The sequence below is a fragment of the Gallus gallus genome, chromosome 15 (assembly GCF_016699485.2).
Source record: "Gallus gallus isolate bGalGal1 chromosome 15, bGalGal1.mat.broiler.GRCg7b, whole genome shotgun sequence".
Taxonomy (NCBI): domain Eukaryota; kingdom Metazoa; phylum Chordata; class Aves; order Galliformes; family Phasianidae; genus Gallus; species Gallus gallus.
Window position 1 is genome coordinate 3972794 of NC_052546.1, and position 24925 is coordinate 3997718.

At 38.7% G+C, this 24925-nt stretch overlaps 1 protein-coding gene across 3 annotated transcripts in view; it reads right to left on the reverse strand.

Moving 5' to 3' along the window:
* The window catches only part of TMEM132C (transmembrane protein 132C), a 180353-nt gene that overhangs the window by 148310 nt on the left and 7118 nt on the right, over positions 1-24925 (reverse strand). The window contains exon 1 of one of the 3 annotated variants that reach the window (XM_040648345.1): positions 4235-4329. The exons of 1 other annotated variant lie outside the window; for it this stretch is intronic. Coding sequence is in view for 1 of the 2 variants with exons in the window: in XM_040648344.1 (XP_040504278.1) it covers positions 4206-4320 (115 nt within the window). In the remaining variant the exon portion in view is untranslated. Of the gene's footprint in view, positions 1-4205; positions 4330-24925 lie in introns of those variants that run through there. One more of the 3 variants, XM_040648344.1, reaches the window with a different exon arrangement.

Genomic DNA, 24925 nt, shown 5'->3' on the forward strand with positions numbered 1-24925 from the left:
CCAGATATGTGCAGTTAAGTAGGCTATAAAATCTAAGCTATGAATTTAGAGTTTGAATTAATTCAATAATAAATAGCCTTTTAAAGAGATGAATATGCTCTCATCAAGTCAGCTCCTAGAATAAACTCTGCAGGATGTTTTCAATCTATGCCCCAGAGATTATTGACTATAAATTGGAAGATGAGAAATGGTCTGCTCAATACATGAAGTAGGGCTGAGCACAGAAAAATAATTAGAGAAAGCTACTGTTATAGTTCTCTGGATTATTTCTGTCTGAAAGTACTTGAATAATGATCCAAAACACACCACTAGTGATTACTGTTTCCCAATGATTAATCAGCTGCAAAATCATCTTTTTTTTTCCCCTTCATCACCTCCCCTAGAACAAGGAAGGAAACCATGCAGTAACTTTTTAAAGAAAAGCATTTCTTGTTTCAGCTGTTCTACATGAATTCCAATAGGCCCATACAGTTCAGTGTTGAGCCTCTCTAATTCATCCAAAATCTTTAATCTGTAAATCATTGTACAAAAGGAGATTAAGGGGAACTTGCACTCTTTCCCTCAATCTTTTCAGTGTCTGTGTTTTTAAGACAGCTCTCAGAAGCACACTTTTTCTGCTGGGTAGAATTTATACAATTGTTACAAATCTCAGGTGTAGGAGGAATGTCACAGATAAGAACTCCCCTAAACAAATTCCAGTCTGACAAGAAACCAGAACCACCCCCTGCAGCTATTTTCAGATCTTTCTACAGAGGAGCGCTGTGTAAGGATTCATATGAAATACTGAGGTCACTCAAAAATAACAATAATGACTTCAGATTTTCTTTGTCTGTGACTCTTAACAACTCACTTATTCTGCTATAGTTCTTACTAACATTTTAACCTAGTACCAAGGAATCATATCTGTGTTTGATTGTAGGTATATTATAGTAAAAGGTGATCCAGTCTTAGGTTCGTAATGAATTGTTGTTTTCCTCTTTTTCCCCCCCCACCCATATTTTGCTGTAAAGTAGTACCTTCATGTCCATTTTGAAAGACCCACAAAAGAAACTAAGAAAATTACACATGAAGTTATAGTACTGCAGCAGTTAGATATGGATGCACAACACGATATCGAAGTGCCCAACCCTACCTTGATAACAGAGGGACAGGAACATTATAAAATAAAGTACCACCAAAAGTTACCCTAAAATAAATCACTGGAAATAAAAATGAAAACAACACTGGCACTTAGTACTCAAATCACCAATAGGCCATAGGCTAAACAAAGCAAAATACACAGAGCTAAACCTTATGAAAAAAGAGAGAGGATGCAAATTTCAAGAATGAGTACTCTAAGAAATCTGACAGGCGTTTCCAGCTCCACAGTGTGGCATTACCTGACACTATGGTTGCAGATAACACATTCCAGCAGGGATGTGTGTTCATCATTAGCATGATGTTCAAAAACTCAGCCCTTGATGCTCTCCCGAAACAGACCTTAAATTCCATCCCCCCTCCCACCTGGCCACATACTTTGCTGCACAGCAAATTAGCTTTATAGAGCAGACTGCTGGGTTCTGCTCTTTTGGTCACTCTCAGCTGGGAACAGTTATGTGACCATAGGATAACTTTTCTCCGTATGGCTGGAAGTACAAAAACAACTAAAATAGTATAATTTATATATGAAAAAAGGCAGAAAAAAATAAGGTTTTTAAAAGGTATTCATAAAGCAGTAACTAAACTCCTAGTTAAACAGCTTTGGCATCAAAACAGTCTATCACTTCATGGGAGGAAAAAAACATACTTTGACTTCAACAAGAACCGCCTTAAAAATATTCATAAGTGTGGTATATTTATGATTTGAAAGGCAGATTTCAGCTTGCTACTTCTGTCCCTGAAACTGCTATTGAAAAAGAAATGCAGAACAAAACTCTTGTAGTCAGCTGTTGACAAGATTTTATTTAGACACACATAAGTCAGTGAACCTTTGTGCTTCTCTTCCCTCCTAACATAACTTGACCAGTGAATTCAGAGAGGTCAGACCACACAAATACATGAATCAAGTTTGATCCCAGTTTATGTAAGTCAGTGGAGTCACACCACAAATGGCTCTTAAACCTGCTCTGACCTGAAGAACTGATCAAATATACTGGTTCAGTACTATAGGGGTTTTTATTATTATTATTTTATTTTGCCACTGTCACCACAGTATTTACTCTTTAACATGCTTAGTTTCAAAACATTTCAGGGACCAATATTAGTCTCCTTGTATCAGAATGCAGGCATGACTTGCCTGAGGCTACACAGACCATTTGTGGTGATGGAGCAGAGGAATTATCTACATCTAATTTTACATTTACAAACCTAATACCAGTAAATAAAGTAGGTAGGATATGAAGTATTTCTTATTCATAGCAGTGAACCTTTTGAACCACCACTCAGATGTTACTCAGTGGTACCAGTGACTGTGAATCACAATCATGAGTGCACAGCCACATTCAACAGCACAGATTGTTTTTATATCCTTATTAATAAATTCATATAGCCTCCTGTACTGTTTTGATTTAATATAAGTATAGGAAGGACTGCACCAAATCAATGTAGAACTCATTCTAATTTTAATTATGCATTTTAGGATAAACACAAGAATCATTAATGAGTTAAAAATGCTACCCTACCATGAAACTCAGCCAAATTGAGCTCTAACCTAAGAAATATCAGAAAACAAATGCCATTTTAATTCAAAGCCACAAACTGAAATCAGATGCTCTTATACCCTAATGAGACTAGTCTAAGGCAGAGGTTTGTGATAAAAGTCAAATGCACTGCTACCAACACAGTCAAGAAAAGACAAAAATTTTGCTTGTTTTAAATAGAAATACTGTGATCCTAGAACTGTATCAGCACCCATCCTTCCAGGAAGGAAAGTCCATGCAATAGCTGCTAAATGGAAGACATAACTAAGAGGGAATGGAGGAAATCCAGTGAAAGAAAATGAATCTCATTACAGAACAAAACAATTCCCTCCCACCCTTCAGTTTTAAGAATAAGGGCAGATCTATCAGCTTGCAGCAGAAGCTGGGTTTTCTCTCTCCTAGTCCCCTTGGAAGATTCCATTTCCATCTTTGCTGCAGGATCATCTGCTCCAGCTCCATATTAGTTACAAATATTTTTGTCTTCTCTAAACATCTACCAAAGTGAGTGAACATTCTTGAACTGCCCTCAGCTCAATTTCTATTTCACCAGAAGTAGAGAAGAAAAGCATTCCTTTTAATTTTCTCTTTTAAAATCCACATATTTCCTCCTTGCACTCAGCAATGGGAAACAGATTCAGATAGCCTTAAAACACTATCTCAGCAACAAAGCATGCAATGTGCTCTATCTCATCTCTCCACTCCAACTGAGTTTACAGCAGTGGGTGGCTTTCAAACCTAACATTTGATCAAAATGAAAACTGGGCATTCCTTTCACCCTATGACAGGCAAGCTGATATAAATCACAGTCTTCCCAGCAAGGGTTCTTCCACAGACAATGAATTGTTGCAGTGTTTCAAAGCTCAGCCCTGGCCATTGTAAGAGAAAGTTTTGGGTTTTAAAAGCTGGTGTGGGCTTTTTACAACAGCACTAAAACTACAAGAGGGAGAAAATTTATGGTAGGGTTGTTTGTGCTTCCCCAAAAAGTTTTATTTTCAGTGCTCTGCTCCTGGTAGGTTTGTGCCAGTTCGTACTTTTAATATTCATAGTTCAATAGCACTGTAAGTTCCAAATGAGTGCATCCTCCTAGCATACAGACATGCACGCACAATGAATGCACACACAAGTCACAGTTTAAAACAACAAAGGAACAGTGTATATCAGTAAACAGAACTGTTTAATTACTCACAACCTCCAGAAAAAGTTCAGATCTGTTCTTGCAAGGACTGCATTGCATACACCCTCTGATGCTGATTAGCAATATGGGAAGCATAGGTAAGTGGTAAGTAATAGCTGTTGAATCTGTGTGCACGCAAGCATGCATACAACACTACAAAGCCTGATCAAAGCAAAGCTGATAGCATACACAGTACCAGTGTTTTTCCTTGCTAACCCAGTAACCTATTAGAAATGCCCTCCAGTCTCAACAATTTTAAGCCTTAACTTCAAAAGATCAGCTTATCCTTCAGGGCTAAGCTGACTGACAGGTGGGGGGCAGGAAGAAATCCAGTTCACCCCCTCCAGCCCTACCGTATAGAGTTGCACAATTGCCTAGGCACCTTAGGGGGTTTCTTCTGCATTCCTCAAAGGCATTTGGAAACGGCCACCTCCAGAGTTTGGACACCGTGTTTGACGGACCCCTCATCTGTTCCTGCATCCCAGCTTTGCGTAACAATAGCTACGTTTACATGAAGGCTGTAGCATGAAGAGGCAAGAAGTTGGTGCTCCAGTAGAAATGGGCTATTATACTACACAAAAGGGGGCTGCAGCAGTCCATCTGCAATTAGAGAATTATGTACCTACCCGAGCAGAGGGGATACAAGTTTGAGCAACGCTGTACACATCAGCTGGTACCCTTTAAATACATGCTAGACCCCTCAAGGTATTCAGAAAGCAAGCATTTGTAATTATATCCTGAAATTTACTGTGCTACAGAACAACAAGCATTAAGAATCGAATGAATATAATGATTGCAGATAAAATGACAGCTTAAAAACATTTACAAGAAAAGAGACAGCAAGAAGGTGCACATAATAGGGAAAGGTGAGGTGCACATGATCTCAGCGCAGAGTTTTTAAACAGCTATTCACTGAGCAGCACATGGAGAGGCACTCAAAGATTTTCCCCTGGGGTATATATATATCTGTGATCAAAAGGTCAAGAACTACTGCAACAGACACTAGTTTCAGCTGCCTATCAGGCTCACCCCCAGAAGGGAAGTCACAAGCTTTACACTCTACAGCTTTGTAATGCAAATGACAGAAGCCACACCTGGTCAGAGTTTCATTTTATAAAGCAGACAAATGCCCCCTATCTTCACAAAGGCTCCAGCTGTAACTCCACCCCCAAAAGGAAAGGATATTAGCACACAGCAAGAATTCCATAGAGCTGGAGACTTTCATGCATCAAGTTGTACACCCATACTGAGTTTGTCAATGTTCCTTTCTATTAAAGATATTTTTTCCTACTTTCGGCATATCAGTCAACTTGAAGCACTTTGCTGACTAAGCAAAAGCCAGCAACACAAGAGAAGTTGCCATCAGCTGAGACTTCCTCACCAGATTTAGGAGTAGCACTGAATGCTAAATTTCTCTCAATAAGCCTTACTCAAGCCATGCTAACACGCGCAATAATTAGCTAAAGAACACAGAAAGTTGTTTCTCCATGAGATGAGAATCTGCTGTACAGCAGTCTATGATCATATTTCTGCTACAAAACAGAAGACCGTAAAAGAAAACCAAATAGTAATAATTTCCTCAAAATACAGGTTTCACTGGGGAAAATCCAAAATTTTAGGGAAAACGTCTTATGCAACTTTACAAAGAGTTGCATACAAAGTATGTAGGCTATTCCCATAACCCACTGCTACCCAAACCATGCCAGAGCTTTTATCAAGAGATGTCACAGTATTCACTAACAAAGGGACAGAAGCGCAGATCTTAGACCAGTGACTCTGGGGCCTGTAGTTAAGACAGCTGTGTTGGAGTTACTCCACAGAGCTCCACAGTACAGTTCTCAGGTTATTGCACCATACACATGTAATAAATGATTTTTCAAATACGCACACTGTAAGTATGATGAGCGGCAGGAGGAGAGCAGGAAAAATAACAGTCCTATGACAAACAGCTGGTCAAGTTAAGTTTGTGATCATCAGTATTTTAAAACTCAAGGAACAAATACAACAGGCCCCAAAACTCATGACAAACTCTGAATAGACAACTATTCTTTATGTTTAAAAACATTTCATTTCTCATATCAGCATGTCAATACAATCCAGTGTGTAAACTGATGGCAATGCACAGACCAGATCTTCAACTGATTTACCTCACTAGCTTTAAATAAGAACGCATGAATGGACAAAGTGCCTGTTTTATAGCATCCTCCCTTTCAGCATTTCCCTTGTCTCAGTTCATTTCCCCATGGTATGCTTTGTTCTTAAAGCAGTCTTAACCACACATACATCAAAATATTTAATCAACTTTTCTTAGTCAGAAAATAACCCCGCTTTAGACTAATTCAGTGGGAGACTGCAGTGGATTCAACGGGAAAAAAAAAGGTCAGAATGCATTTCCAAGGGTGCTTTAGAAAAAATCAATGCTGACATGTTTTTAATGAAAATCAATAAGTGACATTAGATAATGAAACAAACATCCAGTACCACTGCCGACAGACCATTTAGGCAATCAGTTTAGAAAGCAGCCTGTGAGTGAGGTTAATGCTTGAATGTACAAGTAACCTGTGTTTAAGTACTGTACTCTTTTTCCCCATCTCTTAAATGAGAATTTCAAAAATCTGCTTCCTGTGAACGATGACCCAAAAGCTTACAGTTTCCCTTCCCCCAGTTCCCTCACTCCCCCCAGCGCCAAGTAAATCAGCCTTAGGAACCAGTGTCACGGTTCCTCTAACAGTGTCCCTCCATTGGGAAGCGCTGACCCGTGCAGCCGCCGCGAATGCTTTGACAAGCTGCGGTGCAGCCTCAGCAGGGGACGGAGATCCATTAAAAGCTGAAGTTGTGAAACTCTTCAGAAGAGGCCTGTCCCTTCTCAGAGTAATTAATTCTTTGACTGCCACACTGAGATGCAATGAATGAACACATACTCTCAGGAGTAACAACTATGCTAATGGAGATAAGCTGTGCAGACAAAGAACACTAGTATGCACTTGAATTAGGTTAGACACTATAGGTAAACCTACAGTGCTACTCACACTTGCCTGCAAATCAACACAACTCAGAAGAAACCTATCTCATAGACCAATAGTTACAGTGGACATTAGTTTGCACTCGCATTCTTTATCTACTTCCAGTGAGAGCCAGTAATAGCACTACTGTACAGCTCATACAATCTTTGCATCAGCCTGCAGCCTACTAAGCACACTGCCAACACTTGGGATGTGGGCACTCTCGAGGTCTCTCCCAGCCACCAGACGGTCGTCTCAGTGGGATTACAGCACAGCCACCACTCCACAGCACGCAGACCTGCTGATGGTAGCAGCTTGAAGAGCACATTTCATGCACTTTTTATGCTGGGGAGGAAGGATCCTATTTGCTCAGACTGTGCACATGTGATTAGGATCGCAATGCCATTTCCAGTACTGAGCTGTCCACGAACCCGCTCAGTATCTCCTGGATCTAACTACCCATGCTGACAACAAGCAAAACTGAACATGTTCTGTTTGCAACTTGAAAATGAATAAATAAATAAATCTGCTTGTAGGAAAACCTCAGGAAAAGAGTTACTGATCAGAAAATAGAAACAAATGTTCTCATTCAGAGGCCTACCAAGAAACAAGCGGCTGCACAAATAATCCTTTCCATCTTGAGATACACAGCAAACCTTCACCTCTCTGCTAGTTCAGTTCAACTCATATCTTAAAAAAAGAAAAACAAAAAACACCATAAAACTATAAATAAAAAACCTAAGCTGCACAATACAAACAGCTCAAGTTGGTTCCACTGTTCCACATTCCACTGTTTGAAAACTAACAAGGAAACACCCTCGGGGGTATGAAGCATTCACACTTCACTGGAAAGTCAGTAAACTGAGCAAACCCAAGCACAAATGTAGGATGCATTGTAGGTTTCAATGAAAACTAGCAATATCTGAGGACAGATCTGGAACAAAAGCTTACCCACAGAGTCAACACGATGACTGCAAGATTCATTACAAAGTCAGACATGGTGTTTTGGCTCCTGGCTGGACAGAAAGCTGTAGCATTAACACATGGTTCATTACAGCAGAATTAAAGCCTGGTTATTCAGTACTGCAGAAATTAGGGATGGTACACATCAAACGGATTTTCCCATGAAAATACAGGGCCTCCAGTTCAGCACAAGAAGTGTCACTAATTATGGTGCAGAACCTATTTACATTCACAGAACAACTTCTGTTTGGCAGTTCTTTGTCTGCTTTTTCAAAATCCTTTGCAGCAGAGAAAGTCATTCTCATGAAAAGAAGTTGAGACTGAATTCTTAATATTACAGCAGAAATTTAACCATGACTAAGATATAAGATTGTACAGCATCAAGAATGATTTTAACATTTTTTCCTAACAAGTGTACAGTGATATTTTATTGACAGGATAAGTTACTTCTGATTACAATATTTAAAAACCAGTAGTAAAGAGCTTTTTTCCCCACTAAAGAAAGCATTATGTATTCAATTATATTCCATATTTTCAGATTTTCATATAACCTCAGATTCAATTGGTATAAATCAAAGGGCTCCCTCAGTATTAACAGACCTATCATTTTTTCCTCCAGCTATACCTTGCTGGCATCTTAACTGTACACAAGGTTTTACAAACGATGCAGATAAATGAGGCAGTGGCTCAATAGCTTACATCTCTGGTTCTCTATTGTCTTATAGAAAAAAATCATGTTTTTGATGATTTTAGGAGATCAGTTTCTGCAATGCAGTTTCTGCTGAGTTCATAAGCCCGTTTCTAAGCATCGCTCTCTTAGCTTGCAAATTCCCAATCATCTCCTGCTTGGAGGATAAAAAAAGTGACAGGGAATCCAGTACAACCCTTCTCACCGTTTACACATGAAAGTATCAGGAGTCTTCCTAAAGCACAGGAGCCTGGGGAGAAACAGGGTAATTTGTGAGAAATGCTTAACTGTACAGAAAAGTGATATGAAAGAAAGCAACATGGGAAGAGGTGGGAAGAAGTGAATTCGAAACGCACGTGTGTCAACCACTTCTAACTGATCCATGTACAGGAATTGACATGAAAGCATAACAGCATTGCAATAAGGAAATATACAGTTAAATGCTTATTACTTGAACTGTCTTATACATGAAAAAACACTAATTATTACACCTGTTGTCACTAGCCATTTCTCTCTTACATCAGTTACTTTTTCCTGTGACCACATGGTCAGTCCTCTTCTTGAACCTTGTTAAACTAATCTGATTAACAAAATTAATCCCAAAAAGCAGCTAGTACATTTTCTAAGTGGTTGGCTGGCAGGTTTCTCCTGCCTTATTGCTCTAGCTGACTCAGCTGGATGGATGGCTGACTCTCCCCAGAGGATAGCCAAATGAATGGCTTTATAGCTCTCGTTCCCCTGGCAATCTGTCACTGAGTTCAAAAGCAACCTTCCAATTCCTCATCCCTTCTGGCTGTAAACCAGTGCATCACTAAGCAAACAAACCTGAAGTAACATCCCTGCCACCCTTCATCATAAGAACAGATTCTCACATAACTTGTGCATGCCAAACACAAGTCAGGCATAAAGGCAGTTCACCAAAATATTTCCTACATTATACATATATGTTTATATACTACACATACACACACATTTTTGCAGAAAGGGAAGGAGCTTGGTGAAAATGCAATTTGAACATAACTTTTTTTAAGCTGAAAATACAAAGCGATCAGCTAAATTACTGTATTGTTTTCCCTGACATATCATGGTATAATAAAATGAAGTCTTTTCCTGTTATGAAAGAAAGAAAATTATGCCTTCTGTAGCAAGGTGACCCACACCAATGCTACGCTAAAGCATGCTTACTCAGTCATCAGCTTAGGTATTACTTTATTTTTAAGTACCAACCTGGGAAGGGCCAAATAAATTATCATACAGCATGACTCAAATGTAGCCTATCAACCATAGCCCCACGCACTCATTTGACCCTCTCTGGCTCTAGGATTCTTGATGTCAGACTCTCCCAGAGCTCACTACCTTTCAGCATCAACTCCAGAGCTCTGTATATTCTTTAGCAGCTTCACAAATTCTACCACTTTCCAAGCAATTTTATTTAGCAGCAGCAAATGTTTAATTGCATAAGGATGATACAAAGTTAACCTGAGGCACGTGGAGGGAGCAGTCTGAAAACTTTTTTTTCCCCTTTTCCTTCTTCCTGAATAGCATTATTCAATTTCATAAAAGATCAAGAGGGAGCTTACATGTCAATTAGTAAGTATGAACAAAAGTATAATGAAAAAGTCAGTTGCTTCCTCAGTTACTGCAAGGAAACAAACGAATTCCACAAAGGAACAAATGAAAGCAATCAAATTCACTTTCTGCACAGCTGGAAGGAAGGCAACACTCCTAAGCTGAAAGGATTTATTTATTCATTTTTAAATTTGCTTCCTTCAGAACCATCAATCTGTTTAAATAAAGAGAACCCACCTTTAAACTATAAGTTGGCAGAAGTGGTGAATCATCAGACAAATGCTGTGCCCTTCATAGCTGCTATAAAAAGTCCTCTATGCTTTTTAGAGGTAGAACACCTTCCACATCTTCAATAATCAGCATACCACTCTATCTCCTGCACACTATGATATTGTTGCTTGCCTGTGGTAGGACGGATCATAACAAAACACATTGCAAACCACATGCTCAGCTGATATCTCATTCAGAACAGCAATTACATCAGTTTTCTTGCAAGTAACATGAGATAATCCTTCCAGATGACATCCTGAATCATGCATCTGACCATATCACACTGCATATCACTCCAGCAGTTGAGGGCAACTGAACAGCCAATGGTTAACAAAAGCATCACTGTATTAACCAGAGTATGCCTAAAGAACCCTTCTAAAAAATTCCAGAAATGCTCTTTTACTGAGCTTTTTGGACTTGGCAATTTGGTGAGATGTGGATACTCAGCATTTCTCTAAATCATAATTCTAAAATTTGCAGGGGAAGAGTTAAAAGTCCAGGGAATAACTGGAATCCACTTAGCATACGCGGAACTCAGTGTAGCTATACAAGTAATAGTGAAAAGCACACATTATTGAAATACTTCAAGGGAATGGCGAAGACCAAGACCCCTCCACACTGAATTCAGACTTCACTAGCAAGCACGTGGCACTTGGTAGTGTAAAAGAATAAATTCCAGGCTGAGTGAGCTTTTCACCTTGATTGAACAGTTCCCAGTCCCACCGTTGTCACAGATGGCAAATAGGATCACGATAACAGTAGCATTCAGCTATCTTTTTAAAAAGGCAGAGCTGAAACAGTTATCAAGAATGGTGATGCCTTCATACCAGGTACAGTGGTACTGCAAGCTATCCCAATCCCAGAGAGATGCAAGGGTACAAAAAAGGGCAGAATAGAGTCTTAAATATTAAGTCTTTTCTGAACCTTTCACATTAATCATTTAAGCCAAGCCCACATCTTAAAAGTCTGAGGAATTATCTAAAGCTTTACTTTTAAACTAGTTCTAAGGATACAACCAGTTTCTCACCCCCCCTAACATCAAGCAAAGTGACTCAGGCAGTAGTTAATAAACCTGCTATGAAAAAACAGCTGGGAAGGAAAAGAAAAAGATTTGGAGGAAAATCTACCCTCTGATCAGAGGAGCCATAGTACTAAATTCAGCTGGCAAACAGCATCCTGGAAAAGGACTCACTGAGACTGTTTCCGAGTGCACTGTCACAGCTTTGTCTGGTGTTACATCAAGTAACCAAGTCCAAAGGGCAGCATGTTCTTCTGTGCATCCATCCAGCGCTAACGGCCAGACCTTCTAGACACAGTTTTTCCATTCATGCAGAGCCATGCTATGCTGTGAAAATCCAAACTAATTCTGAAAATTTTCAATATCAAAATTGTGAGAAATGACCCTGAGGCTCATCTCTAATTTGTATACCATTGTTCCAAAACAAAAACAGTCTCAAGATGAAAGAGTCACTATTTTTCTGCACTGATCTTTCTGCAGTAATTCACAGTAAAACCACACCTAAATTTAGTAGACACACAACAAATAAACATTTCTCCTATGAAACTACAAAGAAACTCAAGCACAAGGATTTGCTGAAGAGTAGATGGGGTTAAAAACCCATTGGGAATGAAAAAGCAAGCTAAAAAGCACTATTTCAGTTAACGTTAAAACACCAACATCAGTCCATTTGTGCTTCAGAGACATTCTACTTTTAATTTCTTTCCTGAAATCAAATCTGTACTAACCAGCAGAATGCACACGCTATAGCACCATCAGCTTGTCCTGAACACAAGTTACAGCATACGCTGAGGCTGAAATGCATCCGAAGAAATGATGGAATCTCAGAGATAAAGCAGGTAAATGCACTTGTTAGTTTCTCAGAAACACAGCTTTCTGTGCTGAAATTGGGAAGGGGATGGAAGAGGACAGCAGCATTTATGAATCCTGAGCAGCGTCAGCATATGAATAGAACAGGGACAAATGTACATAACTGAGAGGCAAAGTCTTCACAGATAATTATTATCTAGTTACTGTCATTGCATATAATCAAATCGATGTTATAATACTGAGACAACACGTTACAGAGACAGCTGTAACAATTAGAGCTTTAACAAGCTCTAACACAAAACACGATGATATGGCAGTGTCATGCTCATCTCCACTCTCAAGCTGTCCAACTGAGAAGGGAGGTTGTGCTTATATTGGCACACCACTTACCAAGTTTCTAAAAGCAGAATTAAAACCTTCTGCCATGTGCCAACACCTGGCTACTGTCCAACTGATACTTCATTTAGTATCATCACAAAAATGGAAGGCTTAAGCTAAACTGGAGGGAGATGAGGAAGACAGTTGTCCATTACTTGTCAGTTCATTCCACATAACCACTTCTACAGCCTTCAGGAGACAGGAATTCTACAGAAATCACTTGTCAACTTGGTTAATTTCACCAATTTAGGCTTCTGGTCCCCTTACCAAGGCTTATCACAATGTGAGCTCTACACAAGCAACCTGGATGTAAATTTTATGTCAACGCTGAATATTCTTGGTCTGCAATGTATACATGATGTATAACCAGCATTCCTATGACGCATTTTCTGACTTGACATTTCCAGAAAATTCTCATGTTGTTCCCTGAATTCCACAGGTAGGTCTTGCATAACGTTTCTGACATGATTTCCCACCAATTGACTCCTGCTATTTGTAGAATAAAAACAAGTAATTTTGTAAAATTTTCCCAGTGAGATAAGAAAAGTAATCATTCACTTCAGCCTAGGCTGAATGCGCTCACACAGTAGGGTTTCCTAGCTCCAATGACAGCACTGTTGTTGATTTTGGTTTCTGCTTTCTTTTTTGAAATATGGTTATTTTAAACAACAGTATTCCATGTCTGCTTCATTGTTTAATCTTCTTTTCCCACATTACCAGAAACACGGGAAATGAAGCGGTAGAAGACCCACAGTTTGTCCACAACGGTTGCTCTGAAAGTAATGCCTTCTATGTTGTTATGTTGGCACATAACATCAGAGATGGATGTTGGTGGTATGGCAGTAGAGGTTGAATCTTCCTGACAATATTCCATTACATTTTGTTGCTAAGTGACAGATGACAGCAGAGAGACAGTCTGACAGAACAGCATCTAACGTGGAAGTGTACATGAAGCAAAGGTATGGAATTGAATCCCTCCATGGTGGTGATTATGTTGAAAATAGTGTTTTGCAGCCGAGAACTTGCTCCATCAAACAGTGTTACCGTGCTCTATCTGTTGTAGTTTTGATGGAAATAAATAGGAAGCATTACTTTCAAAGTGACCTACATAGTTTGTGAGCCTTCAATCATCCCTGTTTTCTGCATTCTAGATGTTTCCAGAACCTTGGCAGAGTAGCAGTCTTTCTCATGCTAAGTCTATCCAAATTACATAAACATGAATACAGTTATCTGTTCACCAATTTGAAAACATATCCAAGTAAGGTTAATACAAGAGAAGTACTGAGGAAAGAACACTGCAGTCCATAGAAGAAAATGAATAAACAATCAAATGGGCAAGATAACCTATGTCAGCACCATACCCTCCGCATTTATAGGATAAAAGGAACGTTTTGGAAATCTTATAGCAACAGAGGTTCTCATCTATTTAATGCAAGCACAATTCAACTACTACAGACCTCCTCCTGGAAAAAAGTATTTTAATGCCAAACAAGCAAAGTGCGAATCACATGCTTCCCTACAAATTCTTCTCATTTCTTGGGGAAAAAAAAATGAGGTTAAGAAAAGTAATATGTTAGTTCATCATAAACAAAAGTCCTATGAAAGGACCTAAAGGGAGAAAATTTATACCACTATTAGTTCTTTGCTATTTGACCTGTTGGATAGCTTATTCCAAGCAGCTATGACTCTGCAGTTCCTTTCCACATGCCTAGAAATTCAGAAGAAAGCAGATCCTACAACATACATACATATGAACAGCTCCTTTCCTTAAGAGCAAACAGTAAGAAAATAAGCCCTGGCTATTTTTATCTTTCATCACTTTACTCTCTTGAAGTGTCCTCCTCTTTATGCAGTCTCACCCTTACTCTCACTGGGTCTGTTTAGTGCACGGGCATAATGAAAGCTTAAGTTGCTGCTAGTCTAGTGCTTCATGAGCTACAAGGATATTAGAAAAGGTGTATCTTCCAGAAGAAACAGAAACACAGACACAGAAAATATTCAGTCACCTGTACCAGCTTTCTTTAAAAATAAGGAAATAAACTTTGCACAGTTGGTTCTTCCCCTCCCTCACTGAATTTTATATTTAAAAATAACAAATCTCATCTCAAGTGAACAAAGATAAGACCACAAACGTTCTTATTTTCCTCTAAGCATTCAATTTGCTAACACATTTTAGCTAGAATTCCTGCTTAGTCACGCCTGACACAATCTAGTCTTTTAGGCAAACATTCCCTTCATTCTATGTGCTGTGGCTGCCAGCCAGTTTGCAGTTGATGTACTCAGTGTTTCTGCTTGTGTCCAGGCACAGAGATCACAGAAACCTTCTCTCATGCATCATTTTTATCCTTGCATATGCTCTTCACTTAAAAACAAAGCATATGCATATTCATGTATAGATAGGTTTAAATATGCTAACATTAATTTTGAAGATATCAACTAGAAAAATGTTATATTTTTCTACAAACAGGAAACATAACTATTTCCTGAAATAAATGAATCTTTCTGGAAAAATAAAAGATAGTCTCCATCCTGGAATTAAAGCTTTATTGCCATTTAAATAAACATCTTTTTATACATAACATATATTGCATATAAAATAATCATTTCCAAAAGCAACTTTCAAATCTTTTATAAAAGGGAAATGAGATAGGGACATATCCAAACCTCCTGCTTGCATTTCAGCCTCAGAAATGGTCATTAAAAATATTATTCTGAACAAAGGAAAATATTACTCTCCTTTAAAATGTAGTTCTGCCTAAGATCAGATAAGCTTTTGTTGAGCCATCTTACTAACTGATCAACATTTTTCACTTCTAGATCCTGCCTAATTCAGCTAACTACTTGCTCTTGATATCAATGGTAGAAGTGGGCAAATATTTTCAGAGAGAAGGAAAAGATGAAACAAAACATTTTCCTGTTACCTGCAATAGAGCTCTCTGGATGGTAGATGGCAAAGCAGCCTCCAGAATACTGCCACAACCATGTAGGCAGGTGCACCTTGGTAAGCATGGACAGGAAATTCAAGGAGCCCAATTAATAATGTGCATTCACTGATGCTGAGGTGAAACTCTTCTGCTCATGGCAGCTAGCTGGTCATTCCACTGGAGTCAAGAAAAGCTGGGATAATGTCTCAGCTCTTCAGGTCACTAGTAGTCTCTTGTGTTACTGGTACTATACAGTCACATCCTGCCCCTCTGAACACTCAGGAAAATTATGGGATTTCAGTTCTCTTTCTGTGCTATTCTTAGGTCACCAATGCCTGAAGCTACAAGGATATTAAGTTTCTTTAGGTTGAAAGAGAGCTCTGAATACCTCTGAACATTCAGTTCTTTCTCCTCCTCTATGAGCAGCAAGTGCTTTCTTCAACTGTGCCTGCCCAAGGTTTTCCAGAAATGCAATAGAACAGCTTCTGCTCTGGAAACTTAATTGTTCCCCAAAATGTGATTAATTTGGTAGTGATTATTTTAATATAGTTGGTCTGTTGCCTCAGCTCTAATTACATTTCTCTTGTCAATTAATTAAAACCATGCTAAATGAAATACCAGTTTTTATTTAAAGTTTAGGGGGAAAAAAAATCATGGGATACAATTAGATGTTACCAGACGTGATCTCAGCAGGTTTTCAATTATTCTATGTATAATAGGTCCCTAATTCAATACAAAGCTGTAATTAAGAATGTAATTAACTTGTGGCATTCTACTGATGTCATACACCACAAGAACACATAATGAGCTACAGTTTTTAGTGCAGAATCCTTAATGGATTGGTGTGCTTCATTGAGAATGAATTAGGTACATAAAAAATATTTATTATGGGTACTTGGCCAACATAATGGCCACATTTAAAAAACAAGCAAAATATAAAACAAGAGGAAATAAGCTTTGTTCTGGCCAAAGCCCAAATCTGCACCTGGTACATATGGTATGGAAATGATGGACTTGCTGTCACAGGTAAGAGTTCAATGCCTGTGTCTACACAGCTCTTGAGGACAGGTCCAGGGATTGGCAAGAAGCAAGGATAATTGCAGATGTGTCTACATGTAATCTGGATGTGAGCAGCTTGAATATGAATTGCAGCAAATTAAACTGTCTGATGTTGTTCTGGTGATATACTGAGCTGTTCTACGTACAGAGCAGACAGTCCCATGTGCATCATTCAAGTCCAGACTTGAATGAAGCAGAGCTTCTGGGTTCACCACCTGTATTAAAACTCTGCTTTTCAGTCTAGGTTTCATAACATACCATGATGCATCCAACCTCACTGAACTCATGAGAAACCTTCCATGTCAACTCTGCTTATTAAAGAAAAGCTTGTGGTTCTATAACAGACAGCATTGCTGCTCTGTCTAAATTAAAGACTTCTGTTCTCAGTTACAGTTATTTGAATGCCACATTTGAATTTTTTTTTTAAATAGATGACATAAGAAAAAAAGTGAGAAAATAAGCCTAAGGAAACTAAACAGGTTCCAGAAACTATTCATCTGAGCTACATGTAACAGGTCTATGGTAACAGTGAAAATAAAAGAGAACACAAAGCATTTTACTTTCAAGAAAGCCCTCTTGCCAGAAGTATACTAGGATAAAATTCTGGCTTACCAGCTAAGGAATCTTCTGCACTGAATTTTGCTGGTAAAGAGCAAGTAAACAGATGAAAAAACAACCACACAGGGCAAAGATAGTAATTCCTCTAAGTAGTTTCCACATACTGACATACTGAAGAGTTACCTGAGAAATATCTGGTCTCCTAAAATATTCCAATAAACCAGATCCAAGCACTCTTTACACTCTTTGCTAACTAATGCTATGAGCATTTATCAAAATAGAACTGATGGAGTTAAATGACCTTACTTAACAGCTAAAGTTCTTTGAATCACAAGATGCCAGATGATCCTTCAGATTAAAATGGCACTGAAAGAGTCTGAGTTCAAATCCATTCCCATGTATTCAGCATCTTTAAAATCTTATTCTTTTTCCACAGTTCAAGATGTTGGCACTTCATGAATCAATCTCAAAGGATATTAAAAAGCAGCAGGAATAGCCTACAATGAGCCAGAAGGTTTCTTCACAAAAAGAAGAAAAGAATGTTACATTTGCCAAGTAGAGCACTAAAAAAAAAGTAATAAGGAAATCCAGACTTAACTTAATTCATGCCCACATACATATGCATTCAGATACAGTCTTTAATGACATTCATGCTTCCAAATAAGTTCTTTCTAAGTCTGAAAGAACAGACAGCAGCTCACCATTTCTTTATCACTATCTATAACCCTATGTACCAACCCAAGACAAATATTTAAGTGTTGCACTGAACTATTACTATTCCAGTGCAATTTTATGTTGCTTTTCATGGCATCATACAGAGCATTTCAAAAATATTTACTCATTCACTTGCTCAAAACTTTCCTAGGACAGCATTTTCTGTAATTTTAACTGCATCACAGCTAAATTAGTAACTAAACTCAGAAGTATCTGCTAATACCAACTCCGTATTTAAAAAAACCTATGGCCTCATGTCTTGGAGAATATAGTACTAGCATTAACTCAGAGCAAATCTCATGCTTACTCTAAGGACAGGTTAAAAAAATGTAGAAGTACAACATGAAAATCTGCTTTCGTTAAAGTAACGCATTAACTCCATGGCAGGAACAAGAACAGAAAACAATTCCCTAGAGTATTACTAAACTGTTTTAACCAATTTATCTTTCTTCAGTCTTTGCTGCTTCCATGAGTTACAAGCTAACCTGCAAACCTACCCATCATGTCTGGATACAGAAAGTAAAAATAAAGCAGAGTCCTGAATGCCTAGGGAGGTTTTTGAGTGGTAACATAACATGTTCAGAATCATATATCCCCTATCTTTCTTCTGCAGTCTGCATTTGGCTCACAAAGGCAGTCACGTGGTCTTCAAGGGCTACTGAAAATATGTTCCAGGATGCTGTCACCACTACCAAGTATGAAAAATAGTGACAGCCACAGATCGTTTATGCTCAAAAATGATTAGAATTCCCTGTATACAATCGGAAGTTAAACTCATGCTGAGCCCGTTACATCAATGCACCTTCCAGATACAGTAACAAATGAAGCGGAAGTCCACAGACAATAACCTCATTCAGAACAACAACAAAGTTATTTCCCTCCTAGAAAGCTATCCATCCCCTGCCTGAAATGAGACAGCAGAGCCATAAACAGCCACCTGTTCCTTTACCCCTTTCATCCCCAGAGATTGCTTCCACCCTTGCTCAGCATAACAACGAACAAAGGAATGAGGCATTCTGAATGCATGGAAAGTGGCTTCTGTAGCTTCAGTTTTTGCCCTAAAAATTAGTCCCATGATGGCTTATGATAGTTAAAGGGAAACATCTCCTTGTCTGAGATTGTGTGCTCCACAGAGATTCACATAGCAACATAGCTGTTATCCTCTTTATTTTATACTAAAAAAAAAAAGAGAAAACTCAATTTTCAGACTCAGAACTCTGGTGACTTAGAATAGAATTCTCATGGAAGTTGCCCAAAAGTTATATGGTTTTAAAAAGATTTTTATCCCGGTTTCATGTGCTTTTTTAATGCAGGGACATGCTTGCAGGTGTTATCTGCAGTCATGAATCTTACTTATGTATGAATGCTAGCATTCATTTTTATTCATCATCACTTCAGAAAGAGATTAAGGAAAACACCATTTATCTTTGTCTCTAACAGTGAAAATCACAGGATTTAACCCAAATAGTACTACTCAGGGAAATGATTCTTGCTGGCTAGAACTCAATTTCTAGCTAGCTTTGTTCTTAGAAACAACCGAACCACTTCACAGAAACTTTCTCAAATCAGTCAGAAAACATGCAGCTTGGAAAACTTCAGCTGAAAGCATTACAGCTTGAGAAAGCCCCACTTAAAAAGGGTATTACAGTGTACGGTGCTGACCAACTAATCTAGATGTGATGCTCTGACACGCAGACATCTGCCACTCAGATAAAACTGCAAATAAGCTTGTTTCTTAAAATACCAACTCAGGCTCCCCACAGAAAGAATTTCACTTCCCTGACTTTTTTTGATCCATTAGGAATTATCACATATGCAATGAATTATACCACAGACCTTTCATCTCAAACTGCTTTGAAATATTGCTTAGTAAACCCACTGGAGTTAGTTTTTCCAATGAAGAAAGACTTCTTAAAGTAAGTCTTCACATTCTGAGTACTCCATGTGGTTTGCATTTTCTGTTTCTTCAAAACAGTTTCCTTAAAACTTACACTGTTGGATTTCATTTTCAGTTGAAAGTTATAAATGTTGGGGGGGGGGGGGGGGAGGAAGAGGGAGCAGGGAACAAAATTGCATATTTAGAATGAACTCATAGTGTTAATTACATTTATAGCATACTAGCATAGAATTTAAATCTCAATAAAAATCCAAAGATATGCCTTCAAAGATTGTTAGAAATGAATACAACCAGAAAACTGCAACCCACAACTTGGTTTCAAGAGGATGAAAGCTTGGATGGTATAATGCTATAAATGTGATGGAAAGTACAGCAATAATAGCAGGGTGGCAAAAGTTTTAGCTACAGCAAATGAGAACAAGACCAAATGCAGCAGACGCAGAAACAAAGGAAAAAGAGTTGCTTACCTTCAGAAGACCTCAGGCATGCAGGGATCTCCAGCAAAAGATACCCTCACCTCCACTGCCAACCCTTAAATGAGGTCTGGGAATGGCTGGATCCTGGCTCCAGCCCTTCTGGTCACTCAGGTACATTGCCTGCACCTGAGCTCCCCTGGATTGGCCCTGCCTTCTCACCAGGTGCTCCATCACTGCTTCATGCCATGACTCAGCATTTTCATTAAAGATATATCTTGGATTTACTGTTTTGAATAACCAAATCCATAATAAATAGAGAAGAGGTTACAGAAGTGAGCTCTCCAGCTAGGACCTCTAACGCTCAATGTAAAGAAATACTAATGGTTGCTTTGGTTATGTTTTGGAGTCAAAACACCATATCAGTTTGAATAACCCTCTGGAAACAGTTCTTACCTGTGAGTAAGGGAACAGAGAACTCCAGTAGCCTATAAATCTAAGTTAGAGCTCAAACAGAATCAGTTTCTAAGGAGTGTGACCACTCCTGTTCCAGGTGTGTCTGTCTACTCACTGAAGTCTCTACAAGATCAGTTAATCTCACCTAGACTTATAGTCTATAACATCAGCATTCATGTCTAGATGTGTTGCTGCTCCTACTGTAGGAAAGGTACAGACAACAACTTCAACTGAAGCCCACAAAACAAGTCATTTTAAAGCAGACATCCACATTTGGTTGGATGAATCACTCGCCTGAGCAGCACACATTATTATCTAGATCACTTCTGCCAGTTATCAGTACATTGGTATTGACGCTCCAATCTGAAGTGAGTTTTAAACCTCAAACAACATGAAGAACTAAGATACTCTAACTCTTTAGTCTACCAATGAAAATACTACTGCCCTTCCTTACTACCATCTCTCTTCAGTATCAGTCAGCTATTCCAGGTGGAAAAGAATACTAACATCCAGGAGTATCGAAAGTGAGATGAAGACAGAAAGGACAATCTGATCTGTTAGGAGATAAAGCCAGAGATCAACAAAAACCATGTTGCGAACTTCCACCAAAATGTCAGAGCCTCCCTCTGTGCCTCCTGAAACCCTGTGCAGGGCTATAGCAAGATGAGGGATGGAATAATAGAGCTCTAGTTGTATTTTATCATAGTTTTCACCCAAAGAAATACAAAAGTGCAAGTATATTTAAACTCCATTACTTGTAACAGCCATGTGATCTTGATTAAACATATTCTGAAAAATTTGAACAGACTCCAAGGAATTGTTCTAAACATTCTCCTATAAAGGATGTCAAATAGTATTTTTCAAAGAGCATCCACCACTTAGAGACTAATTAACATAAAAAGACGTCCAAACTCAGTTCAACTCTGACAGTGTCTAGCAGTGCCAAATTAGATCTGGCATCTTGAACTAGCTTCTCTCTTCCAGCAAATGAGTATATGTAAATGTTGTAAAAGAATTCACACAAAACTGCTCTTTGCCCATGAACAGCACTAGAAGTGTCCTCTTCATCCAATCTGTTTCTTTTCAAAAGAAGAGCAATCACATGGTAAAATTAGGTAGAACAAAGATACTTCACCAAGCAGCCATGAGTTGTTAGATATATACAGACTAATATGTATGTGGGCTGAAATCTTGATGAATGGCAAGGCTTATACTGAAATAAGTAGACAAATTTTAACTTGACCTAGTGCCCATGGTGCAGAATTTCCTTAATTACAAAGGAACCAGGTTTGATGAGCTAACAGCTTATGCCAGCATCTCTGTAGTTATTCCATGTACAGATTCTGAAACGCAATTTTTAATTTCAGAAAAGTCCAGTAAAATGACAAATTACAAAAGTCATGAGTGCACAGCAGTCTAAGGCTTCAATCTGACATAATCTTATTAAATGATAAACAAAGACCATGCACAAGAGACAAACAGTTCTGATCTTTTTTTGTACATTCCTAAAATTTAAGTGTATTTGGACCACGGTTAGTTTGATTCAACGTACAAAGATGAGATTCTTTTCAGGGTCCAGGCCAGGATCCAAAAATCTTATAGACATTCTGAACTTCATGTTCAACTGACAAATGTGGGTCCTCCTCCTGATTACACAAAAACAAATCAATGTAAGTAATCTTCAAATAAATTGTTTCCATTCTGTGACCCTCTTGAACAACACTGCCTGAAGGCACAATTTTTTACCTCAAACCAGTTTTGACATTGCAGCACTACATGATCATGTTTAAATGTCATGTGATGATTCCTATTAAAGTGTCACAGTTCTGTTGCTACAGCTAATTTAATTCTAAATGAATTTTCAAAACCAAGACTAAAGTTCAATGGAAGCCTGAAGCTTTGAGGAACTGCGAAGCTTTGAGCCTGAAACACAGCCATATCTAACTTCAATCTGTTAAATAGCCATGGAAAAATCATGAATCTGTGATTTGTTGAATAATGGTGTATAATGTAACGAACTAAGACCTTCTAGATTGACATTGCATTATACATCTTTCCAGACCAGAATTTGCTTCTCTAGGCCAGCACTCTACTTTCACCCACAGACTGCTCACAATGCTCCAGATGAAAAGAGGACAACATACTAATGCCACTGTTTTACAGAGCTGGAAAAATTCACTCTACCATTTTGCAGATAAATTAGCTCACAGACTCAATCTAAAATTATGACTAATGAACATACCCAGTGAATTACTGAGTACCATCAGGTGATGCTGACCTCATATCAGGGAGGGTATTTCTGGTTTAAAAAAAAAGACAATAATAATTCATATTGCTTCATAACCATTTGCAAATCTTGTAAAAAGAACTTGCAATTTCACCCCCTCCAAATTATTTTTTCATTCATATTATGATAACAGAAAGATAATCAGATAATCAAGTGCTACAGTCATTCCCATTTGACAACTGAGCAAATGAAATCAGAGAAGTTACCTAAGCAGTCACACACACAGAGAGCTGGAGGAAGAATTAAAGAAACCCGGGAGCCCTGCTTACTATTTCTTGCTATTCCCACTAAGAAATACATACATCTTTATCCTCCCTTTGCAGACAGAACAAGAGTAGATAGGAAGAGAGTACCTTAATTTCTGAATTCTTTTAATTGTTTCTTTCTGAAGTTATTGACAGGATGCTTATGAATCATGAAGGCTTTTAAAAGCACTAGAAATTCAATAGTGTTTCATACAAAAGACAGTCTTTTTTGAACACATAAAAGACCGAAAACAACTATTAGAGTCACTCTGCTAAATAGAACACTTTTTTTGAACAGTAAGGTTTGTCATTATTGTATATATTCGAATCTCAAGACATACCAGGACAGTCACAAGAGACTAGTCAAGAATAATCTAACTCATGTAATGTCACATCAGCTTTTACAAGAGGCACAGGTTTTACAATTACATTAGGCATGTGTGCTGCCAAAGTGCCTCACGTAGAAATTCTCCAAGCAAGCATTTCATAACACAGATGCTGTCTTCAGAAAATGTGCAGCCTTTTCCACTCATATTTCCCATACTTTGTATGATTCATTTGCAAATCCCAAATTACAGCTGTACGCAAAGAAAAGCATTTTCTCAGTCCAATCTGTCCAGCATTGCACATCAGGAGCAGTGAAACAAAGTCAAATATCAGAGTACCCATTAGAAGAGCAAAGCATACGCAAAAGAAATCCTATATTAAACTAATCATTGAAAATGCAGAAGTGCAATTATTGACAAGTTCAGCTCTTGCAAAAATAAGTGAGACTTAGAAGATTTAAGATGGATGTTGCATAATTAGATTCTCCACTGGCACATACACACCACCAACTGAGAATTCACTGAAGATGAGTGCATATAAGAAAAGCACTACATCAGCCCGGTAAGAGAACAAGCAGTGTCATCGTTCCAACACAGACCCCTGAGTAGTGGTACACCAAGGAATTCAGTTGCAGACTACGAGAATTAAAATCATGAATTAAAATGGAAAGTAGCTGGGCCTGAATCCATAGCCATTCATGCCAACAGGAAGGTTCTACCTGATTACAGTGGGCCTTGGGGCAGGGAGACATTACAGCAGACCTGCTCCTAATTTGCATAATGGTTTCGTCACTGTATACTTCACTTCACAGTCCCTTGCTACAGGACCACTCTACAATCCAGGCTCTAACAAAAATCATATCCTAGTGGCTGTGTACTTCTAGACCCAACCTGCTCAAGCCTGCATCCCTCTTTCTATCGGAAACTGACATAAGCCCAGATGTGCTCCCCTATACATTTCTGCTCATTTTGTTATTCCAGTCTTAGTCTCAGTCCCAAGACATGTCCTTGACATAGACCTCAGTGCTATTTCCCCAAGATTCCTACCTTTCGGCAAACCCTCACCCTAACCTCCTCCTCCACACCACCTCCAGGCAGACCCTTCCCTCCATTTCTAGTCTACTCCGTACAAAGAAAGCCTGACCCTTTCCCACCTGTCCCCAGACCAACTCTTGCCCTTGCTAGCTTTCAGACCACACTTTCGTGCTTCATTTTCATTTTGCTTTCTTCACACCTTGCTCTCTAGTTTTTGTCCCTCCTTTAACCCACTGAAGCAACTTCATTTTCCAGAAACCACCCCTGCAGTTGGGGAGGGGGATGGAGCATTTTGAGAGCATGAAGGTAGACAGTGTCCCTACCCACACCTCCTACGCTTTGTCCAGGTCAAACTTCTGCAGCACAGGATCTGCAATCACAAGGAAAGAAGGGCTCAACCCTGTCACAGTATAGGCCTAGCACATAGCAATTTTCATAGCATCAACTATAAGGATTCATTA